The 22212-nt window shown below is 44.6% G+C and overlaps 1 protein-coding gene across 3 annotated transcripts in view; it reads left to right on the top strand.

Annotated features, from left to right (window-relative positions):
• Window positions 1-6092: 6092 nt before the first annotated feature.
• Window positions 6093-22212, top strand: part of TANC2 (tetratricopeptide repeat, ankyrin repeat and coiled-coil containing 2) — a 230747-nt gene continuing 214627 nt past the window's right edge. For all 3 annotated transcript variants that reach the window (XM_054396496.1, XM_054396495.1, XM_054396494.1), the window contains exon 1: window positions 6093-6159. In XM_054396496.1, coding sequence (XP_054252471.1) covers window positions 6093-6159 — 67 coding nt within the window. The remainder of the gene's footprint in view (window positions 6160-22212) is intronic.

Below are 22212 nucleotides of genomic sequence, written 5' to 3'. Positions count from 1 at the left end.
TTGCTTTTAAAACTTCTATTTCTTATGACTTTTAGGATATTTTCCATTGGCTTGGTGCTGCCAAGTCCTGATTCCAATTCACAAAGCTGTGTTTCATTTTTAGTGATAAACTCTGCTAGAAATGAGGTAGGAAACAGTTGGACTCAATGATCTTAGAGGTCTTTTCCAACTTCAATGGTTCTATGAGGTCTGGCCTGCCTTCTGCACTGAGTGACCAACAGGGGTTTGTCCCAGAGGGCTTTCACATCTGGGAGGGACTGTCCTGCCAAGTGATGTTGTGCTGCTGCCACCTACACCTTGGCAAAGTGTTGGGTGGAGGTGAGATGCTGTAAGAGTTACACTTGTTGTGCTCTTCTAAATTTTGATTTCTCACTGAGAGATGTAGGATTCCTCACCAAAATAAATGTGCTTTGGTAGAAACTTTCAACTACTTCTTAGATACTTTTGAGAGTTTTCGACTAGACAGAGTTCATAAACTTCTGCTGAAAACTGTGAAGTAATTTTATGGGAGTAAATGAAGGAATATTATGGGAGTAGATTCTGTCTTAGTTTCTTACAGAGTGAGCTGCTGCCTGAACTGGACAATGAGCTAATGAGATCTCATGGTCTGGCACTGAGTTGTTCTTATTTGGAGGCTTTTACTTCACTTACTTTTCAACCATTAATTAATATATGAAGAGGCAGCTGACAGAATTGTTGAACCATCTCCAGTTTGGAAGGATGTGCCTATTGTTTTGGTTTTTGCCTTTCCAATTTCTTTTTTAAGCTGTCCTTTTTAGCCATTGAGTTCAAGCTGGGAAGTGGGGATGCTCTGACTGTGCTCAGCAGTCTGCCACTTTGAACTCTGCAGATCTGTGAACATCACTGTTAGGCACAGGCTGCCTACGTGGGCTGGCTACTAGCTGAGATTTCCAAGGAGGAAAACTGTGAACATATAGAAAGAAATCTGTTCCTTTAAGGTGCTTGGGAGACCCAGAGAGGTTGTGGTCTCTCCTTCTCTGGAGGCTTTCAAAACCCCCTTGCATGTGTTCCTGTGTGACCTGCCCTAGGTGATCCTGCTTGGGCAGGAGAGTTGGACTTGATGATCTCTGGAGGTCCCTTCCAACCTCTCCCATTCCACAATTCTGTGGTCAAAATGCTTGCAGTTATTTTGCTTTCTAGAAACAACTTTGGAAATGGTGGCCTTTTACATAGGGATTTTCACTCTGGAAGCAAGGAGGGAACTGGAAACTTAAGAGGGAGATAAAACTCTTAGGCAATGTGCCTTGCACATATGACTTAGGTTGCATTCCCTTAATGCTTTTGTAGTTAAAACCTTGTCCTTCTTGGCAAAACCCCCCAGATTAGAGTTCTTCTCTGAGGGTTATATGTTTAATAACTTCTCATGCCAACTTGCACAAGACTTGACAGCAGTGGCCCAGCAGTGTTTGTACGTCTCACTGGACATCAAACACTTCTTGGAAAATGAGCTTAGCTTTACTAATCAGCTTTAGAGAAAATATAATTTTATTTTGAGTGAGGTGATCATGGAAGGGGAAAATGCTGAGCTCTAGCTGGTTTAGTGGTGGAGTATGGCTTTGATTTTTGAAATTCCCTGTCTTTTCCCTAGGAAATCTCCCAAAAAGAAGTGAAAATAGCTTCTGTGGTCTGGGAGAACGTGTAGCCACCCATAACGTGAAGTAGCTTTTGCAGCCTGTCTACAAACTCTGTTTTAAAATTAAGAAAACAAAGCAATAGGCCTTAGTCATCCAGGAGGATTTAATGAGATATTGCAGCCTTGTTCCAGCTTAGTGCGTGGTGTAAAGTTGCAGCTTGCAGCATTCAGTGTTTCAACTCCCCTGCCTTTGTTTTCATTTCTCTTGCTGTTTGTACTGCTGATTTCTCATGCTCCAGGAACTGGTTTTGTTTATTTCATTGAAATCTAGCTTTGTTAGAAGTAAAAACATGCGACAGAGCCTTGTCTATACACACACCAGAAAGTTTGGAGCTGCTTTTGGACAAAAGGCTACTTCTGTGAACTGCCAGAGACAGCACCTTCTTATTTACCTGCTGGTACTGTTTGGAGACTTTTGATTGGAAAGGGCCTTCAAGATCATCCAGTTCCAACCCCCCTGCCATGGGCAGGGACACCTCTCACTAGCCCAGGTTGCTCAATGCCTCATCCAGCCTGGTCTTGAATACCTCTAGGGAACTGGCATCCGCAACCTCCCTGGGCAGCCTATTCTAGAGTCTCACCACCCTCACTGTAAAGAATTTCTTCCTAAGATCAAGTCTAAATCTCTGCTCCTTAAGCTTCAATCCATTCCCTCTCATCCTATCACTCCCAGCCCTCGTTAAAAGTCCCACCCCAGCTCTGCTGTAGCCCCCTTCAGGTACTGGAAGGCTACTCTGAGATCTCCCAGAGCCTTCTTTTCTCCAGGCTGAACAATGCAGATAGCCTGTCCCCATAGGGGAGGTTCTCCAGCCCTCTGATCATCCCTGTGGTCTCCCCTGGACCCACCCCAGCAGTTCCACGTCCTTTTGCTGGGGTCAGCAGAACTGAATGCAGTGCTCCAAGTGAGGTCTCATGAGAGCAGAGTAGAGGGAGCGAATCCCCTCCCTTGTCCTGCTGGTCACGCTGCTTTTGAATATCTTGGTTAGATTTGATGAAGTTAAAAATGCCAGGCTGAATGACACAGTGTTTTAGCCCTTAGTTGCCCAATTTGATAGCTGTATCCCACAGCAGTGAGCTGTAAAGGATCTCCATCAGCACCACTGCATCTTGCACTTCTGCTGACACAGCTGCGTGCAGGATGGGAGAAGAGAATGACCCTAGGCTGTGAGATGTGGTGAGGAGTTTGCTGGGGGTGTGAAAAAGCCTGATCCAGCTCTTCCTAAGACTGTAATTCCATTTGCTGTTTAATCCTTCTAATTCCATCAACTAATATGACCAGCAGAATTTTTAATTTACAGTGCTTGTTCTTCAATATTAGTTCTGGCTTAGTGTTGGCTAAACAGGGGAAGAGCTGTGACCACATTTGCTCCAAGCCACTAAATGATGTGGTTGTGCATGCAAAAGAAAACCAGCAGTTGATTTTGGTGACCTGCTGATTCTGCCACTCTGTATTCTGAAAACCTTCACTCATCAGGATATAAATGTAGTGAATATTTACACTGTGTCTGCAAGAAGCCATGGCTTGAGCTGATGCTAAACTATGTCTATTACCTAAAGGCTTTTCTTTCCACCTCCTACCTGTGTAGGTCACTGAAAATCTAGCAGTGCTTTGAGGCTTCTAGGTGAGCTCTGAAATACAGAATTAATCCTTGGGGCATTCCATAGCTGGTAACTTGGAGTCTTAATGCAAGAAATCAGTTCTTTCTCTACTCCCTGGTTCTTTAGAGCAAATCAATGTAGGTCCCATGGATGCCCTACACAGCCTGAATTCAGTCCTGATAGTAGCACAGCAGTTTCTGGAATGAGGTTTTACTTGGCCATGTGGCACTTGGATAGTGGGGACAGGTGAGTTGGGTGGAACAGCTCAGTGCTTTGTTACCTGCCTACAAAAGGGATAAATTCTTTCCCTTCACTCCATTCTTCACTACACTTCCAGATCATAGAATGGCTTAGCTTGGAAGGGACCTCAGTGCTCATCTACTGGATGCGCTTCAGGACCTCAATCATCTTCCAGCATCCATAACACTTTGAGTTTGGTTGCCTCTTCTTTACATTTAATGGTGAAAGAAGTTCTTCACCATGAGAGTGGTGAGACCCTGGAATGGGTTGCTTAGGGAGGTGGTTGAACTCCATCCCTGGAGGTGTTGAAGGCCAGGCTGGATGAGGCTCTGGCCAGTCTGATCTAGTGTGAAGTGTCTATGCCCATGGCAGGGGGATTGGAACTGGATGATCCTTGTGGTCCCTTCCAACCCTGACTGATTCTATGATTCTCCTTCTGGTGTTGTACATGAAGGAGTTTGTAATGATAGACTGTAGGAGAGGAAAGTAAAAGCAGAAGTTTTCTTTCTCTGATGCAAGCTGGAGCATAGCAGCCATCTAAAGAACCCAAGCAAACAGAATTCCTGTTTAAGGTAGTTGTGTTTGTGCCCAGCTGGAGATCTTTTTGTTCTGCAGAAGTGGAATGCTTCGAAGAGGGGCCTGAGCTTTGTTCAGGAGTCCAGGGAATAAACTGAAATACCAGCTCCTTGGGCTTTGATGTCTTTATGCAGGGCCTCAGAAAGACACCAGATGATACTCCAGCAGTTGATAGATGCAAAGGAAATACCAGTGCTGTGCTCTCTGTTTAATATTCATGCGTGCATGCAGCCATATGGGCAGGCAGACATACCCCAGAATCTGTCTGTGCAACCTAGTAAGTGAATGGAGTCTCCTGAAAGTCACAGAACCAGAGAACTGTTTTGGTTGGAAAAGGCCTCTGAGATCACTGAGTCCAACCATCAACCCAGCAACACCATGGCCACTAAACCATGTCCCCACAGGTTTCGTGAACACCTGCAGTGATGGTGACTCCACCACCTACCTGGGCAGCCTGTTCCAATCCCTGACCACTCTTGCAGTAAAGAAGTTTTTCCTAATTTCCAACCTAACCCTCCCCTGGCACAAATTCAGGCTATTTCCTCTCATTCTATCACTTGTTACTAGGGTAAGAGCCCAACCCCACCTCACTACAACCTCATGTCAGGGAGTTGTAGAGAGCATTAAGGTCTCCCCTTAGACTCCTCTCTTCCAAATTAAATGACCCCAGCTCCCTCAGCTGCTCCTCACCAACCCTGTTCTCCAGACCCTTCCCCAGCTTCATTGCTCTTTTCTGGACCTGCTCCAGCCCCTCAATGTCCTTCTTGCAGTGAGGGGCCCAAACCTGAACCCAGTATTGGAGCTGTGGCTTTACCAGTGCCAGAAAGTGCTGAAGTGATCTGTGCACACCTCCTGGTGTCTGTTAGGTGTGTGGTCAGAGTTTTACTGCCTTGCCATGTCAGTATCTCTCAGTGAGTGAGTCCTATCAAAAGGACTTCACATGCCTTTAGATATATATATATAAAGCTCTTTGAACTGGGCATTACTCTATTAATATACTCAAAAATGTTAGGTAAATGTGAAGAAACTCAAGGTTGCTTTTATTGGGCATCCTCCAAGGAGAACCTGGTATTGTTGCAGGAAAAATATTCATCATCCCTTTCTGTAAGGTGAATGTGGTGTTACCTTGTTACTACGGGGTGTTAGGTGTACAATAGAAGGCAGGTTGTGCTTTATTATATGTCCTGATCAAAGACTCCTTCTTTTTCTTTTGGTCTAGTTAGGAGCTGCTTTTGTTGTTGCGGTTTTGATGATTTACTACCTTTAATAGCAGGATGTTCCACCAGCGCAAGCTGTCAGTGTCTGGTGAACCCAGAAGCTCATTCTTTTATCTTTAACATCACACAGACAACTTATTTTTTTCACCAGCCATATAGAGCCAGGAAAACATATGGATAATGTTTCTGGTTTGATTCCCCCCCCCCCCCCTCCTCCATCAGTTAACTCTGGGTTTTGAGTGGCTTCCCTCCTCATGACAACTTATTCAGCTCACAGAAGAATTTGACAGTCAACTAGCCCAGGAGGGAAAGACAACAGCTTTTGTAGTCTGTGGGCTGTTGTCAGCAAGATTGACTTTTCCTGAGCAACCTGAAGGGGAGTGACTCCTTCTGATGGATTTGGCTTTCATAGCACTGGGAGGGGAGGCAGAGGTTCCTAAATGCTGCATTTCACACCTCGGTAGGGTCATGTGGGCAAATAGTTTGACAAAATCCAGTGGGTCATGGCAGCTGTGCTGGAACTGAGCTGTCCTGGAAGTAGCCAGGGTGAAGGAAGGCAGCCAGAATGGTTGATTTTTGTGTGGATGTTGATTTCTTTTGTCAGGAAATGGATTGGCAAAGCAGTTTTTCATCGTCCTGGGTTGTTACCTTGTGTTCAACACTTGCTTACCCTTTCTCTGTAAGGTTTTCCTGTTGACCAAATGGAAGCTTTGATTTTTTTTTTTTTTTTTTTCCTTTTCCCCTCCCACATCTTGTTCTTTTCCTTTGCACAGCTTTTGGGATACACCAAGTGGAGCAGGATCACCATGTTTCGAAACAGTCTCAAGATGCTTCTGACAGGAGGGAAGTCGAACCGCAAAAACAGGTCCAGTGGTAAGTAAAAGTCAGCCCCTCCTACATAGGTTTTGTTGGAAATACTCCTTTTTAGGTGTGTTTTGGTCTTACAGGGTCTCTCTTCTTTTTTTATGATGTATGCAGGTGACTCAAAACATCATCATAGGTAATTTTAGTACTTAAAAGTACATATGGAAACCACAACCTGGTTTTATTGGGGAGATCAGATGTAGGGGGGAAAAATATGTAGTTCTACATAATCCTGTAGTAAACTAGCGTCAAGGTTCATGTTTCCATTATGGAAATTGGGAAAAATGAAGTTTTTTTTGTTGTTGTTGTTTTTTCCTTGTAAATGACTGTGACAACTTGTGGCAGTGAAATTTTCCTTACAGACGGCAGCAATCGCTTCGCTTCTTAAACAGGAGGGAGAGAGAGGAATGGGAAAGGATGGAATCAAGGAGAAATTGTCCAAATTTAGTCTCCTTTTTCCACCATGCCAGGAAAAGAGGTTTACAGTTTGAACCAGTTAGTGCTGGTTCTTATGGCTTGGCCTGTGTGGTCCAGGAAGGAGGTTGGGAGAGATTGTTAATTGTGAAGCAAAACATTACAACAATATTGATATGCTTTAAAAATGGTTTCATTTAACTTTCCTATTTATTTCCAAAAATGGAGTGCTGGCAGCATAAGAGCTTTTAATTAGATCTTTTATTTTTTTTTTGTTTCTTCTTAAAGCCATCTGGCAGCACATTTGGAGTATTTTGGGATCCAGTGTTTATTTGTGCTTGTGTGTAAATAGTGCATATGTATATTCCATTGGAAACCACAAGTGAAGATGCAGCTAGATAGGATGGTGATAAAATTCAGGCTGTTTTCCCTTGACTGAAGCAAGTCAAGCTGTATTTCTCATATTGCCACACTTCCCCCTCCCACCTTTGAATATCTTAATACCTGAAATTTTATTTTGGGGCAGGGGAATTGTCTTTTTCAGCTTTGCTCAGTCCTGGAGTTGCCTGGAAGCAGCACTGCCTTGGGTTTCCTCCTTAGACATCAGTAATCTGCTAGAGTCTGGCTCCTGATGAGAGTCCCAGTTTGTGTTGGTTGGTGCTGAAGGTATCTGTCAGGAGAAGTTCAAGCAGTGCAGTATGGTTGCTGCCTTGCTTGTGTTACTGTAACTTGTGCTCATGGGTAAAATAAGAGTCTGAGTTTGCAGGCAGCCTTAGTAATTCCAGCCTGAGGTTGTTGCAGAGGTCATTCTCTGATCTTCTGAAGGAGAGTTCCTTTTCTGAAGATTTCCTTTCCTTAACTCCTCAGTTGGTTTTCTGTAGCAGGAATGGTTAATGTGAGGGATCAATAGACAGGTTTGGGAAAGCCACACAAGCAGATGGCTCTGTCCTCTTGTGGCTTTCTATCTCTGTGAAGTATCATGTTCACAGCTTTAGACCCAGGCAAGAACATGTCCTCTGATGATGCTGACAGCCTTTGGAAGACTGCAGATGGTCTTGAATTGTGGTTGCTGTGCAAAGGCTTTTCTTTGGCAGATATTCCATTATCAGTATTCATTCCTTCTGACTTGTCTCCCAAAGAAAGATTCACACAGATTCAGATTGTGTTGGCTTGGAAGGGACCCTCAAAGGTCATCTTGTGTCATCTTGTCCAGCCCATGTGCTATGAGCAGGGATACCTCCAAGGTCTGATCTTGAATATCTCCAGGCATGGGGCCTGGGGTTGAGAGGGACCTCCAGAGATTGAGTCCAACTCCCTTGCCAAAGCAGGATCACCAAGGGCAGGTCACACAAGAATGCATCCAGGTGGGTTTTGAGTCTCCAGAGAAGGAGACTCCACAATCTGGGCAGCCTTCTCCAGGGCTCCAGCACCCTCACAATAAAGACATTTCTCCTCATGTTGATGTGGAACCTCCTGTGTTCCAGCTTGTACCCACTGTTCCTTGCCCTATCACTGGGCACCACCACAGAACCTGGCACCTTCATCCTGACACTCACCCCTCAGGTATTTATAGACATTGATCAGATACCCTCTCAGCCGCCTTCTCCAGACTAAACAGCCCCAGGGCTCTCGGTCTTTTTTCATAGCAAAGATGTTCAAGTCCCTTCATCATCCTCACAGTCTCCACTGGACTCTCTCCAGAAGCTTCCCTGATGGTTTTGGGGCTCTGAATTGCTTTGTGGCCTCAGAAGCTGTTTGGTCACAGAACAGTGTGAGCTGGGGGGTAGAGGCAGGGGGGCGCTCCAACACTGAGCTACGCCCACCTCTGGGAATTGGAAACAAACCCAAAATGAGATGTTCTGTGCTGTGAAAGTGATCTGTTAGAGGCTTCAGCTCTGCTGTGATTCACCCTCCATGTAATGATTTTAAATGAGGTGGGGAGGTGACAGCCCACTCAGGTGTCTCTGGAGGGTGTGGGTTGTGGTGAAATTGCAGTGTCTGTGTCTTCATTTCCTACACTCCAGTCGTTTTGCATTCCAGTGTGGCACTAAAGCTTTGAAGCAGGGTTAAGGGTATGGTGTGGTGGTTTTTGTTTTTTTTTTGTTTTTTTCTGTTCTTGAGGAATGCAGGTGAGCACACTGGCCCCTGAAATGCCTTTTCTCTGCAGGAGCACAGCAAAGAGAGTCAGAGAAGTCAGGCTAACAAACCCTGAATGTTGTGATGTGGTTTGGATAATTCTTTGTGATTAAAAAAAAAACACTGGTAGTGGTAACAGGAAAATGCCTTTTATTATTCCTCCCTCAGAAACTGCTGAGTAACTTCTCTGAAGAACTGTGGTTAGAATTTATTGTGTCTCAGCTAGGGTGGGTTGTGTTTTTTGGTTTTTTTTTTGTTTGTTTTTTTTCCCCTTTGGTACTTTTGCTGGTGTTGTGGTTCAGGAGTACCCAAAATATTTATGAGAGAAGAATACTAATTACATCTCTGTGAATGTACAGCGATGCCAATTAAAATAAATTAATTTCTACTGCACTGTCAGATTGTGTAATCTCCTGTGGTTCATTCTGTTTGTGTGTGCTGCTAGGATTTGGTGCTGTATGCAGCACAGCTCTCTGCATGGATATCTCTACACATATTTAATCTCTTGCCTTAACAAAACTTCTCCTGTGACTCAAGGGCACCGAAGATATTTTACTGTAATGCCTGGAGGACATGTTATGACTGCCATTGGATTTTGATGAGGCTGTTTTTACTTCTGTCATAAATGGATGTCTGCAAAGTGTCTGCAAAGCTGAAATCTGATCTGAATGTAGTTAAATACTACTTTTTATTTTTCCTTTCTAAATTATTTTAGAGATACACAGATATCTAAGTTTTCTGACACAAGTTTCTATCCAGGGCTAGATTTACTTAGGAAATCTTTGATTGAAAGCATCAGAGGACTGTGCTTTGTTCTGTGCTTTCATTCCTTCTGGGTGAAGGTCCAGCATGATTATTGTGGCCAGCAGCCCTGTGGCTGGGGCAGGCAGTTGCATTCAAGCCTCCAGGTATGCACTCCTGCCTCCTGCTGCTGCTGATGTCAGAAATGGTTCTGATGCTTCCTTCCCCAAAATTCAGCCCTTCCAGGGCAATTCTGTTCTCTGGATCCAGAAACTGTAAGAGCCTCTATTGTTTTTTAGTTGTTTTACCCAAGTTCTATCTGTTTATCAGTTTTACCTGGTCTAGTAGAAGGTCTGTTGGAGGTGTTCAAGGCCAGGTTGGATGAGGCTTTGAGCAATGTGGGTTAGTGGGAGGTGTCCCTGCCCATGGCAGGGAGGTTGGAACTGGATGATTTTAGAGGTCTCTTTCCAGCCAAACCATTCTATGAATCTGTGAAAAGCCTTTCTCATATTTATCTGCAGTTACCTGGCTTGTACTAAGCATCCATTGATCTGGGTGTGTTTCATTAGTTTACATCAAATCAAGGCACTAATAGATTCATCCCAGTAATAGATTCATCCCAGTATTGTGCTAGTAAAATAAGCCCCTGCCATGGATCCAGTCTTTCCACCTCCTATAATTATCTTCTCACAGAATCACAGAATGGTTTGGGTTGGAAGGGATCTTCAAGATCATCCAGTTCCAATCCCCTGCCATGGGCAGGGACACCTCCCACCAGCAAAGGTTGCTCAAGGCCTCATCCAGCCTGGCCTTGAACACCTCCAGGAACAGGACATCTACAGCCTCCCTGGGCAACCTGTTCCAGTGTCTCAGCACCCTCACTGCAAAGAATTTCTTCCTAATCTCCACTCTCACTCTCCCCTCTTCAAGCTTCAATCCATTCCTTCTCTTCTTGTCTCTTTTCCAGCAGCAGATGGACTGTTTCCTTCTTACATTATTGCAGCAAATTAATCCCACTGTAAGAGTTCAGATTCCCTTTAGAACCTTGTAAAAGTCAGCTGCAAAACTCTGCCTTTTATGTGGGTTTATATTTCTCTTCACTTTGTGAGGTGTAAGTCCAGGAATTTGTGTTTTACATTTCTAGCAGAGGATGAGATAGATTCTTAAAGTGCTCTTGTCTCTTTTTTCCATGTTAAATTTATCTGAGGCATGTAATCCTTTACAAACTGGCCCAAAGGGTCTGTTATTTTCTTCTGAGTTAGTTAGGAATTATATCTTACTTGTTCTTAACTGATAATGCAAACAAGTTTTATCTCCAGCTGACCAGCTAGGAGCCTGCCTGGCATGCAGAGTATTCTTGGTACAGAGTTTTTAAAACCTGTTCTTCCCTGAGTCACAGGAGAGCCAATTAATTCCATCTTCCAGTGTATTTATAAGGCCTTTTGGAACCTGTCACTTTATATTCATAGAATCACAGAATGGCTCAGCTTGGAAGGGACCTCAGAGATTATCTACTCCAATCTGCCTGCCATGGGCAGGGACACCTCTCAACTAGAGTCAGCTGCTCAAGGCCACATCCGGTCTGGCCTTGAACATCTCTAGGGAGAAGGCATCCACAACCTCCCTGGGTAACCTGTTCCAGAGTCTCACTACCCTAATACTGAAGAACTTCTCCCTAAGATCCAGTCTAACCCTGCTCTCCCTCAGCTTCAAACCATTCCCTCTTATCCTGTCTCTAGACACCCTCATGAAAAGTCCCTCTGCAGCCTTGCTGTAGGTTCCCTTCAGCTATTGGAAGGCAGCTCTAAGGTCCCCGTGGAGTCTTCTCTTCTCCAGACTGAACACCCCCAGCTCCCTCAGCCTATCCTCACAGCAGAGGTGCTTCAGCCCTTGAATCACCTTTGTGGCCCCCTCTGAACTCACAGCAACATTTCTGTGTCCTCCTTCTGCTGGGGACACCAGAACTGGAGGCAGGATTGCAGGTGGGGTCTCAGCAGAGCAGAGTCAAGAGGCAGAATCCCCTCTTCTGCCCTGCTGGCAGATGCAGCCTAGGATGCAATCTGCCTTCTGGGTGCAAGTTTTAATTTCAGGACTGAAAGAGCCTCTGTCAAATGCTCTCTTTTGAGTCTTGCCTTCCTAATAGGCATTTCTGTGAAGGTCTCATCACTGCCTTCCCACAACTCTGTGCAGTTTCTTATCTCTCTGATATCTTTTGGAAGTCTTAACTGTAATTTTTACCCTAAGAGTTTTGGAAAGGTCACAGCTGCTTGTTGGATTTCTTTTCCAGAAGGAATTGCTGAGAGATGAGACGTAGTTGGTGGGTCCTGGAGATGCTGGGATAACAATTGAAGAAAGTATTAGAAGTGAGCTATTAAATTACCTGCCAGACTTGTATTGTGGTACTGAATACTGAATGTGTCTGTGTGTTGGAGGTATCCCTTCCAAATAATAACAGTTCAGACCATTTCCTTCCACAGAATTTGCTATTTTGGTCATAAATCCATTCTTAAATGAGGCTGAGGCATGATGTCAAATCCATGACTGTTCTGACTACAGCAAGGTCTTGTCCTTGGAAGTCTACTAACAATAAGCTGACCCTTCCTGGAGGTTTGTTTTTTTGTTTCTGTAATTTAGGGTTTTTCTTCTTAAGAGGGAACTTTACCAGGGAGATACCTCTGTATACACAGGCACACAGAGGTCTGAGCAACCTGATCTGTCCCTGCTCCCTGCAGGGGACTAGATGACCTTTGGAGGTCCCTTCCAAACCCAAACCATTCTGTGACTCCCTGATCTCTCTTCTTCATAAGGCTGGGGAGGGACTTTCCATGAGGGTGTCTAGAGACAAGGGGCAATGGCTTTAAGCAGAGGAAGAGTTGGATTAGACTGGATCTTAGAAAGAAGCTCTTAAGTACAGAGGTGGTGAGACTCTGGAACAGGCTGCCTAGGGAGGTTGTGGATGCCTCCTCCCTGCAGCTGTTTAAGGCCAGGCTGGATGAGGCCTTGAGCCAAGTCTAATTGAGAAGTGTCCCTGCCCATGGCAGCAGGGTTGGAGTAGATGATCTCTGAGGTCCCTTCCAGCCTGAGCCATTCTATGATTTTTGTATTTATTTTTGTGAGGGAATTGGAAGACTTCCATGTTTCCTAGTGGCTGATTTTTATGATAGAGCAGCAGCTCCCTGTCTTCAAAATCCTGTGGTTTAGGCTCTTTACCATTGAGGCTTAAATGCTGGGGAAATCTAAGTTTTCTTCCTCACTTACGCTCTACCAGTAGCAGTATTTGAAAGGCAGGACCTGTGTATCAGGTCTCCTACTGCTGTGACACAGGTGCAGTTCTTATTTCATTCCCTCTTCTTCATTTCAGTAGCCTGTCTCAGAGCTTGAAATGTCCTCTTTCCCCTCTTCTAAGACAAAATGACAGAAAGAACCTTCAGCCTCTGACCCATTTGTCCTAAAGGTTAAATTACAAAATTATGTACATGGGTCTAGGGAGGTGAGAGAAGAGTGTTTGATGTTTCTTCAGTGCTGATTGCTCTGTTTTGTTCTAAATAGCTAAAAAAGAGAGAATCCATGCCCTGAGTATTGCCAGGGTTATCTCCTGCACAGCTGCTGGGTGCAAGTTCTTTTCCTCTTGCTGTTTTACCTTTTTTTTTTTTTTTTTTTTAAATCTCTTATCAGTGCATCTACCAATACTCCTTTTTCCTCAGTCATCCACATTTTATTTTGCAGACATACTCCTGCTTGCTGGTTTTTATCCAAGATTTATCTCTAGGTCAGTGAGCCCATTCTAAAGTTCTTTTATATCAGCTTTAATCCTTCTCAAACCTTTCCCTTCATTAGTGATTCTACAGATCTGATTGCTGAGATTAATTCACCCAAGTCCCTTTAATAGCAGGGGCTGATTTGTCCTCCTGCTCAGCTCTGAATGCTGCTTCCATTACAGCAGCCACCTCCCCTTCTGCTGTCCTCCCCTGTTGTTCTCAGCTCCTTAGTCTCCAGAGAGTTTTGTCTAGGGAAGAGCCAAAGGCTTTTTAGATGTGTGCTTTATGTGGGCATCCATCCTGCAAGCAGGGGGGTGGATTTTTGCACTTGAAGGGGTCAGGGAGTGCTGATGTTTGCAGGTTGTGTTCTTGCCCCCTCCAAGCTCAGCCCTGGTTGAGCTCCACTGACACCACACCATTGACCACCTTTGCTCATTGCAAACTCATCCACAGCCTTCACTGTGCATGCTTGGGGCTGAGCTGTCATGAGCTCCAGCAATAATGGTTGGCCTTTGTGGATTGTGTGGAATACTTGCAGTGTCTGACCAGAGCTCATGGAATTCTGTGGTCTTCTCCAGAGGCTGTAGTTTCATGTAGGGATGAAGGAAGGGGTGCTGGGATGGATGTTTGGGGCTGGGAGTGTGGCTGTGGAAGCTGTTTTTGTTTCTTACTGGAGAAGAGAGCTTGGAAGGAAAGAGGGGAAACATGATTCATAGATTCATGGAATGGTTTCAGTTGGAAGGGATCTTAAAGATCATCTAATTTCAGCCCCTCTGCCGTGGGAAGGGACACCTTCCACTGGACCAGGCTGTTTCAGTCCCATTCCCATCTACAAAACCTGGTTCTTCATCACTGAAGGCCACCAGGCTGCTCAAACACAATTTGTAACTTCAGAAATGTTTCTGCGTTGGCTTTTCCCAATGACCTTCTTGTCTTTCGTGCCTGGAAATGGCTTTAATGAAGTCATCTTCATTTTTCCCAGGCCAAGGCTGAGACTGTGAAGCCTGTATTTCCTCAGGCCCCCACTTTGCCTCAGATGGGTGCAACACTTGCCTTTTCCCAGTGCCCAGGGACTTCCTCATGCTTCTTGGCACATACCTTCCATCTTCCTACATGCTCCTGTGAAGATATGGAGATGCCAGAAGCAAGCTCTGGTGGAAAGCATGTGGAGAATGACTGGGGAGCTCCAATTCATAACAGCTTATTACAGCTTTCATATTACACTATCTACACTGATATTTTTGTGTGTGTGAAGAGGCTGTTCAGAAGCTCTTTAATGGTTTATTAGCAGTTATCAGTAGAGGAAAAAGCCAGTTGTGCTCTTTAAGCAGCATTCAGCAGTTGGTCAATAGGGATTAAAGGAGGAAGGTTGCACAACTGAACAGTTCTGTTTGTAAAATACTTTCATCAAAAAAAAAAAAAAAAACAAAAACACCTACAAGGACATTTCTTCAACATTCTACAAAGTTCACTGTGCAGCTCTGTTAGAGCTGTTGGCAAAGGCAGTAGAAACAAAGACCACAGTATGAGGAAGAGAGATAAAGCCAATGTTCAGGGGGGTGAGGCACCTCCCCTATGGGGACAGGCTGGGAGAGTTGGGGCTGTTCAGCCTGGAGAAGAGAAGGCTCCAGGGAGACCTTAGAGAAAACTTCTAGTACCTGAAGTGCTCCAGGAGAGCTGGGAATGGACTTTTGACAAGGGCTGGGAGTGATAGGATGAGAGGCAATGGCTTTGAGATGGAAGAGGGGAGATTGAGACTCGAGATTTAGGAAGAAATTGTTTAGAGAGAGGGTGGTAAGACACTGGAACAGGTTGTCCAGAGAGGTTGAGGATTTCCCCTCCCTGAAGGTGTTCAGGGCCAGGTTGGATGAGGCCTTGAGCAACCTGGGTTGGTGGGAGGTGTCCCTGCTCAGAGCAGAGGGGTTGGAACTGAATGATCTTTGTGGTCCCTTCCAACCCAACCCATTCTGTGGTTCTGGGACTCAGTTGTGTTGCTCACACAGCAGCAGGTTTCAGTGGCCTCCTCTCGCTGCCTTACTGGTGCTGAACCAGTAGAGGGGGTTGAAGTTTTCTGACAGATTGATGCTTCCAGAGCTGGGCTGAAATGCAGAGCAGATAAAGGGACATTTTTCCCTATCAGCTGACCTTGCCTTCTCTTACTTCTCAGAGAAAAAGTTTTTTCTCATACAGAATTAAAAAAGAATTTACACAGTTGCATGAAAAGAGAATTTCATCATCAGTTGGAGGGATCTGTTAAGCTAAACTCCTGGGAAAGTGGAATGTCCTTTCCAGCATGTCTGAGGGAACCTTAATAATTACCAGAGCTCTGATAGTTCTGTAAAGCTGAACGAGACAATTAAGAGCACAGGTTTGTATCTGTGAATTTAACTACTTCACCTGTAAAATCAGTAAAAAACCACTGTGAAACCACTCTGCTTTCTCTGCTGGAACAAGCCTAGTCCCAGTTCTTAGGTAAGCAGCAAATCTGAATTCCTTAACTTAAAGAATGATTTAACCAAAGCATATAATCCAGTCTGAAAATGGATTTCTGGTTTTGTGGTTTTTTGTGTGTTTTTTTTTTTTTTTTTTTTTAAATACAGGCAAACTGTCAGTAATGTATTGACAGCTCTGAAAACTTAACTAAGTGTCAAATATTCCTAAATAAAGAAATTGGTTTAGAAGACTTCAACACTTGCATCTTGATCTTGGGTATTTTACCTTACTGTATTGAATACATAATGTCTCTCTTCTTGTAATCAGAACTTGATGTGGCACAAAAATAAGCAAAACATCTTCAGGTGCAGGGGAAATAATTCAAGTGAAAAGAAGTTCAAGCTAAATATCAGGCTTTGTACTGTGTCCAGTTCTGGTGTCCCCAGCATAAGGAGGACACAGAACTGTTGGTGTGAGTTCAGAGGGGGCCACAAAGATGATCCAAGGGCTGGAGCACCTCTGCTGTGAAGGCAGGCTGAGGAAGCTGGGGATGTGCAGCCTGGAGAAGAGAAGACTCTAGGGAGACCTTAGAACTGCCTTCCAGTAGCTGAAGGGATCCTACAGCAAGGCTGCAGAGGCACTTTTCATGAGGGTGTCTAGAGACAGGACAAGAGGGAATGGTTTGAAGCTGAGGGAGAGCAGGGTTAGACTGGATCTTAGGGAGAAGTTCTTCAGTATGAGGATGGTGAGACACTGGAACAGGTTGCCCAGGGGAGTTGTGGATGCTTCCTCCCTAGAGGTGTTCAAGGCCAGGTTGGATGTGGCCTTGAGCAACCAAGTCTAGTTGAGAGGTGTCCCTCCTCAGGATCTTCAAGGTCCCTTCCAAGCTAAGCCATTCTATGAACATGGAGAGAAGTTCAATCTAAATGTCAGGCTTGGTAAGTTTTGTCCTTTTTTTTTGAATGTTAAAGCTGTAATTCCTGCATGCAGTGAACTTCTGCCTGCAAGGGTTTCACATTGATTGCCATCAGTCATAGAAAGCCATAGGTAAATTCCTTTACTAATTAGCTAATGAATTTTCACATTGCTTGGCTTGGCTCAGTTCCAGGATGATTTTTTCCAAGCAATAAATGCCATGGATGATGAACTGGGCAGATCTCCCTGTGCAGTGTGCAGGTGTGCAGTGTTGCAGCAGAAGCCTGGGACTTGGGGGCAGGTGAGTTGACTTCACCTCTTAGGAATGAATTCAGCTCTTCAGAAAATGGTCTTTCAAGGTGGCTTTTCACCACTTTTAGTATTAAATTTGGCTTTTTTTTTTTTTTTCCCTGAGCCTCCATTTTCAAGAGACTTGTGAAGAGCTTGTACCTGGGTGACTTTTCTCTGATTAACTTGATAGGTTCAGTGAGACCACAAGAGACAAATCTGTTAGCAAGGTAAGACTAAGAATGTAAAGTACAAACCTGGAGTGGCAGAGCATGTGGCACAGATGCCACCATTCAGAAGTCAACATTTTTCTATTTATTTGGGGAGAGGAAAGGAAAGTTCATCTGGGTGTCCTTTGAATACTGTAGAATGCTGTGGAAGGAAGAAATATGAACTGCTGTGTGGGACAGAGGGAGCCTGAATTCCCAGTGCTGTTGTAAAACACCAGAATGCAAACTAAAACTCTCATCTCATCATTTCATTTTGTGTTTTAAGCTGCTAAATGTGATGATCAAAGTCAAGATGAGACTATAAGTGGATGGCAGAAGGTATTATTAGGTTGTTACTTTATTAAATTTCATTTTCAATATGTTTGATTTTTCAACTATCCAGTTATGAAGCGAGCAGCATAGAATATAGAAGAAGATGGATGAGGTGTGATGACAGCCAGGAAAATTTATAGTTATTGCTCTGAAGGAAGCATTTGAATACCTCCATATGACAGAGACAGCTTTGAGTGGGGAGATGAATGTGCTCTTTGGCTCTAAGGTAAGCTGAGGTTGTGTCCCAAGGTGGTTCTAGCTTGACAGGATCTGAAATGCTGACCTTAAGGAGCTGCTGTGGTGCTAGGAGGTGGAGCAGCTTTAGCAAAGGCAGGTCAGGTGATGGGGAGGAAGGTCCTGGCTTGAAGGAGTCTGAGGAACCACAATCAGAGACTGTGTGGTGAATCTGTGCTCTACATGCAAAACCTTGTGTAGATCTCAAACGCTTTCTCATTACCCTGCTCTGATCTGATTGTTAATTAATCAAACTGACTTCCCCAAGTCTGTTTTGCCTGTGATGCTAATTGCTGAGCGATCCCTCCCTGGCCTTATCTTGCCCCACAGGATCCCAGGATGTTAGGGGTTGGAAGGGACCTCTGGAGATCATTGAGTCCAACCCCCCTGCCAGAGCAGGACCGTAGAATGTAGTACAGTCCACAACCCATTTATTCTATTTTCTCTCCCCTGTCCAGCTGAGGAAGGCAGTGACAGAGCAGCTGTGGTGGGCACCTGGCCTCCAGCCAGGGTGAATCCAGCACACAGGTTGTGCTGCAGGATGCTGCAGGAGATGGGTGCTGAGCAGTGAGTTAGCACCTGGGGCCAGGCCAGCATGAGCTGTGTGTTCAGGCTGGGCTGTTGTGAAGGTGACTGAGCCACTTCTTCTGAACCACTGCTGGTTTTCTGTGTGCTAGCTCCCTGGTGTCCCTAGCTCTCTGGAGCATGACTGGAGGGCAAGCTTTGCCTGTTCTTCTGCTCTGTGGTGGGTGTGTTTTGAAGAGGCTGTCTCCAGCAAGCTGAACCCTCTGACCTGGCATGGCTGTTAACCAGGTCCATTTTCCCCACACTTCCCTCAGTATTGCTAATCCTCATCAGTCTAAGCATGCCTTTACTTAACTTCCCACCAAAGGTGTGGGATTTTTCCATATCACTTTTTTTTTTTTTCAGTCCCTAAAGATAAATATTATTTATATTCAGTGTGACTTGTCCATGGGAAGTGTTGATACAGATTCTGGCATTTGTTTATTACATTGACAGATGTTCAAACCATTTCACTCCTTCCTAGATTTCTACCCAGATATGATTCATGGGTTTATTTCTGAGGGATTTTTGAGTCCTAAACATTGACCAGATTATATAAGATGTTCTGGTGTGTGCTGTGTATAAATATGATCCAACCCAATTCAGTGAAGGTTAAAATCTGCTCCCTTCTCCTCCATCCAAGATGATCAGAGGGCTGGAGCACCTCTTCTGTGGGGACAGGCTGGGAGAGTTGGGGCTGTTCAGCTTGGAGAAGAGAAGGCTCCAGGGAGACCTTAGAGCAACCTTCCAGTATCTTAAGAGGGATACAGGAAAGCTGGGGAGGGGCTTTCTACAGAGCCTGTAGTGACAGGACAAGGGGCAGTGGCTTTAGGCTGGAAGAGGGGAGGTTTAAACTGGAAATTAGGAAGACATTCTTTCCAGTGAGGGTGGTGAGACTCTGGAACAGGTTGCCCAGGGAGGCTGAACACCTTCCTGGAGGTGTTCAAGGCCAGGCTGGATGAGGCCTTGAGCAACCTGGGCTGGTTGCCCTCTGCCCATAGCAGAGGGGTTGGAACTGAATGATTTTTAAGGTCCCTTCCAACTCAAATCATTCCATGAATCTATGAATCTTTTTCCCAGCCTCCAGGTTTTTTCCTATGGCTCTTTGAGGGTGGCGTTTTTTTCATGTGGCTTTTGCAGCTCCCAACTCAGCACTATGTATGTAAAGTGGCTGGGTTGGTGAGGACATGTGTTTGACTTCCTTCATCTCAACATCTCTTTGATGCATGAAGTATCTGTGCTTGGTGTGGCTGAGTCCACATCTGTTGTGCATTCCCTTTACTGGAGCTGCACTTGCTCTTCCTTTTGTTTTTTTTTTTTTTCCCCTTAAAGAATAGTAGCTTTCACTTCCTAATATTGGAATGGGAAAATGAGCTTTTTTTCATCAGAGGGTTGATTTTTAAGCTCTCATTTTGTCAAAAGTTTCTCCTCTTCAGACCTGTTTCTATTTCGTGCACAGAAACTTCTACTCTCCCAATATTGGTGTGAGGACTTTCTATTTTTTTTTTTTTTTTTTTAGTATCAGCTGTATTTTTAGGTAACTCATGGATAATTTTTGCTAGAGCTTCCATTTTTAAATGACCTATTTGAGGGGATTGTGGAACTTTTTGCTGCACGATCTTTCTGATGTGGAAGGATTAGTTTTGCCTTTTTATATCATAGTTTTGAGGCTGTGATTGGTGTAGAAACCAACCTAAGCTACAGAAGACCCCAACTCTGAGCAGGTTAGGGACATGATTTGACTCTTCAACAAGGTGTCTGGATCTTAGCAGAAGTTGTTTTGGGTCATTTAAACTGGTCTTGAAAATCAGCATCTTCTGTTAGGTGAATGATGCTAGAGGGGTGCATGAAACCATTTGTTACACTTTGCAATGGTTATCAGCCTCCTTCTCTGGAGACTTGCAAAACCCTCCTGGATGTGTTCCTGTGTGATCCTGCTCTGGCAGGGCTGTTGGACTGGATGATCTCTGGAGGTCCCTTCCAACACCTAACATTTTGTGATTCAAAGGAATCAAAAGCTATGGGAGCATTCATGGTGGGATTTCTGCCTTTTTTTTTTTTTTTGATGTTTGTTGTTATTTAGAAAATCCACTTCCAAAGTGCATCTCTATTTTTAATTAGTCTGTAACATAAAACTGGTTTGAAAGTTTACAGCAGTGCTGTGTTATTAAATCCTGACATGCAAAGAGACTTCAGGAGATCAAAGTTTGGAAAAAAATAATTTGACTTATAGGTGTCTGAGCATCCCAGCTGCCTTTTGGTATTGTCTGCAGATCCAAATGGCTGCTAAGTGATCCTTAGATGGGGAATGGTGCCTTGGAAGCTGGCCTGCAGGATAAAAGCCCCCTGACCGTTTACAAGCTGAATATCCAACCTCTCTTTATCTTTTCTAAGCTGAGTATCTAACCCTTCTTTATCTTCTCCTTTATGACTCTTAAACAAAGTAAGAACTTTCTGCTCACTGCTGTTAACTGGAGACATTGGTCTCTGCTGGCTGGTCTTTGTCCAATCAGCAAAGTTCACCTCTGGTCTTGACATGCTCCAGAGATCATCATCACTGGAAAATAGCTGTGAAGCTGTGAAAATAAAATGTCTTTGTTTGGTTTGTGGAGCAGCTCAGGAGGGAGCAGTGTGCTGCTGGTTCCTGCCTGTGGGGAGGCTGAGACAGGGTCACTGCAGGAGCCACACCTGAAAGCACCTCCACAGGGCACAGGGAGACAACAAAGACACCAAATAGAGGCTGCCTCCTAGGTACAGAATGGCAGTGAAGCAGATCTTGTCTGCATTTGCTGATTAATTCAGGGCACTTCCCTTGATTTTTCTTCCTGCTTTCCTCTGAAGCATTTCTCACACTGCCCATCGTAGCACTTCTGGTGTTAGAGTTGTGCATCCTGTGCTCACTTTGGGCTTTTTGATGCTGGATTTTATAACATTCCATCATTTATAATATTCCACACTTTAACAAAACAGGGGCAGCTGTTCCAGGCACAGTGTGACAAGCTTGGACTGCAAGAGTAGCTTTCATGTTACTAAAGAAATGAATCTAGTTTGTGACTGGGATGAAAAAAATGCTTTGGCTAGGAGCCATTTAAAAATATTTATAGCTTTACTTTTGGCAAATTTTCCAGAAGTTCTTAAATCTGGAGTGGTGAGGAGTGTGGAGGCTTCTCAGGTCCTTCTGAAAGTCCTATTGTGCCATTACCTGCAGTTTGAATCTAGCTTAGGTTAGTTTGAGATCACAGAATCACTATGGCTGGAAAAAGACCTCTAAGTCCAAGTCCAGCCTTCTACACAGCACCTCCATGACCACTAGAACATGTTCCCATGTTTCTTGAACACCTCCAGGGATGGGGACTCCACCACCTCCCTGGGCAGCCTGTTCCAATGCCTGGCCATTCTTGCAGCAAACAAATTCTTCTAATATCCAATGTAAGTTTCCCCTGGTGCAGCTTGAGGTCATTGCCTCATGTGCTGTCTGGCCTGATCTGGCCTTCTGCCTGGTTCCTTTTAAATTCAGTAGGATAACAAACAGGACAAGTGTATTCTGGAAAAATAATAAACTTTTTTTTTTTCCCCCTGATCAATGCACATTTAATGCCTTCATGTTGTAATGTATTCCACACCTGGAATGCTGTGTCCAGTTCTGGGCCCCCCAGTTCAAGAGAGACAGGGATCTGCTGGAGAGAGTCCAACACAGGCTATGAGACTGATGAAGGGACTTGAACATCTCTGCTATGAAGAAAGGCTGAGAGCCCTGGGGCTGTTCAGTCTGGAGAAGAGAAGGCTGAGAGGAAACCTTATCAAAGTCTATAAATACCTGAGGGGTGGGTGTCAAGATGAAGGGGCCAGGCTCTTTGTGGTAGTGCCCAGTGACAGGAAAGGAACCAACAGGTACAAGCAGGAACCCAGGAGGTTCCACCTCAACATGAGGAGAAGCTTCTTTGGTGTGAGGGTGCTGGAGCCCTGGAGCAGGCTGCCCAGAGCGGTTGTGGAGTCTCCTTCTCTGGAGACTTTCAAAACCCACCTGGATGTGTTTC

This window comes from Indicator indicator, chromosome 37, assembly GCF_027791375.1.
Source record: "Indicator indicator isolate 239-I01 chromosome 37, UM_Iind_1.1, whole genome shotgun sequence".
Classification (NCBI taxonomy): Eukaryota; Metazoa; Chordata; class Aves; order Piciformes; family Indicatoridae; genus Indicator; species Indicator indicator.
This window is presented reverse-complemented; position numbering and strand designations above follow the sequence as displayed.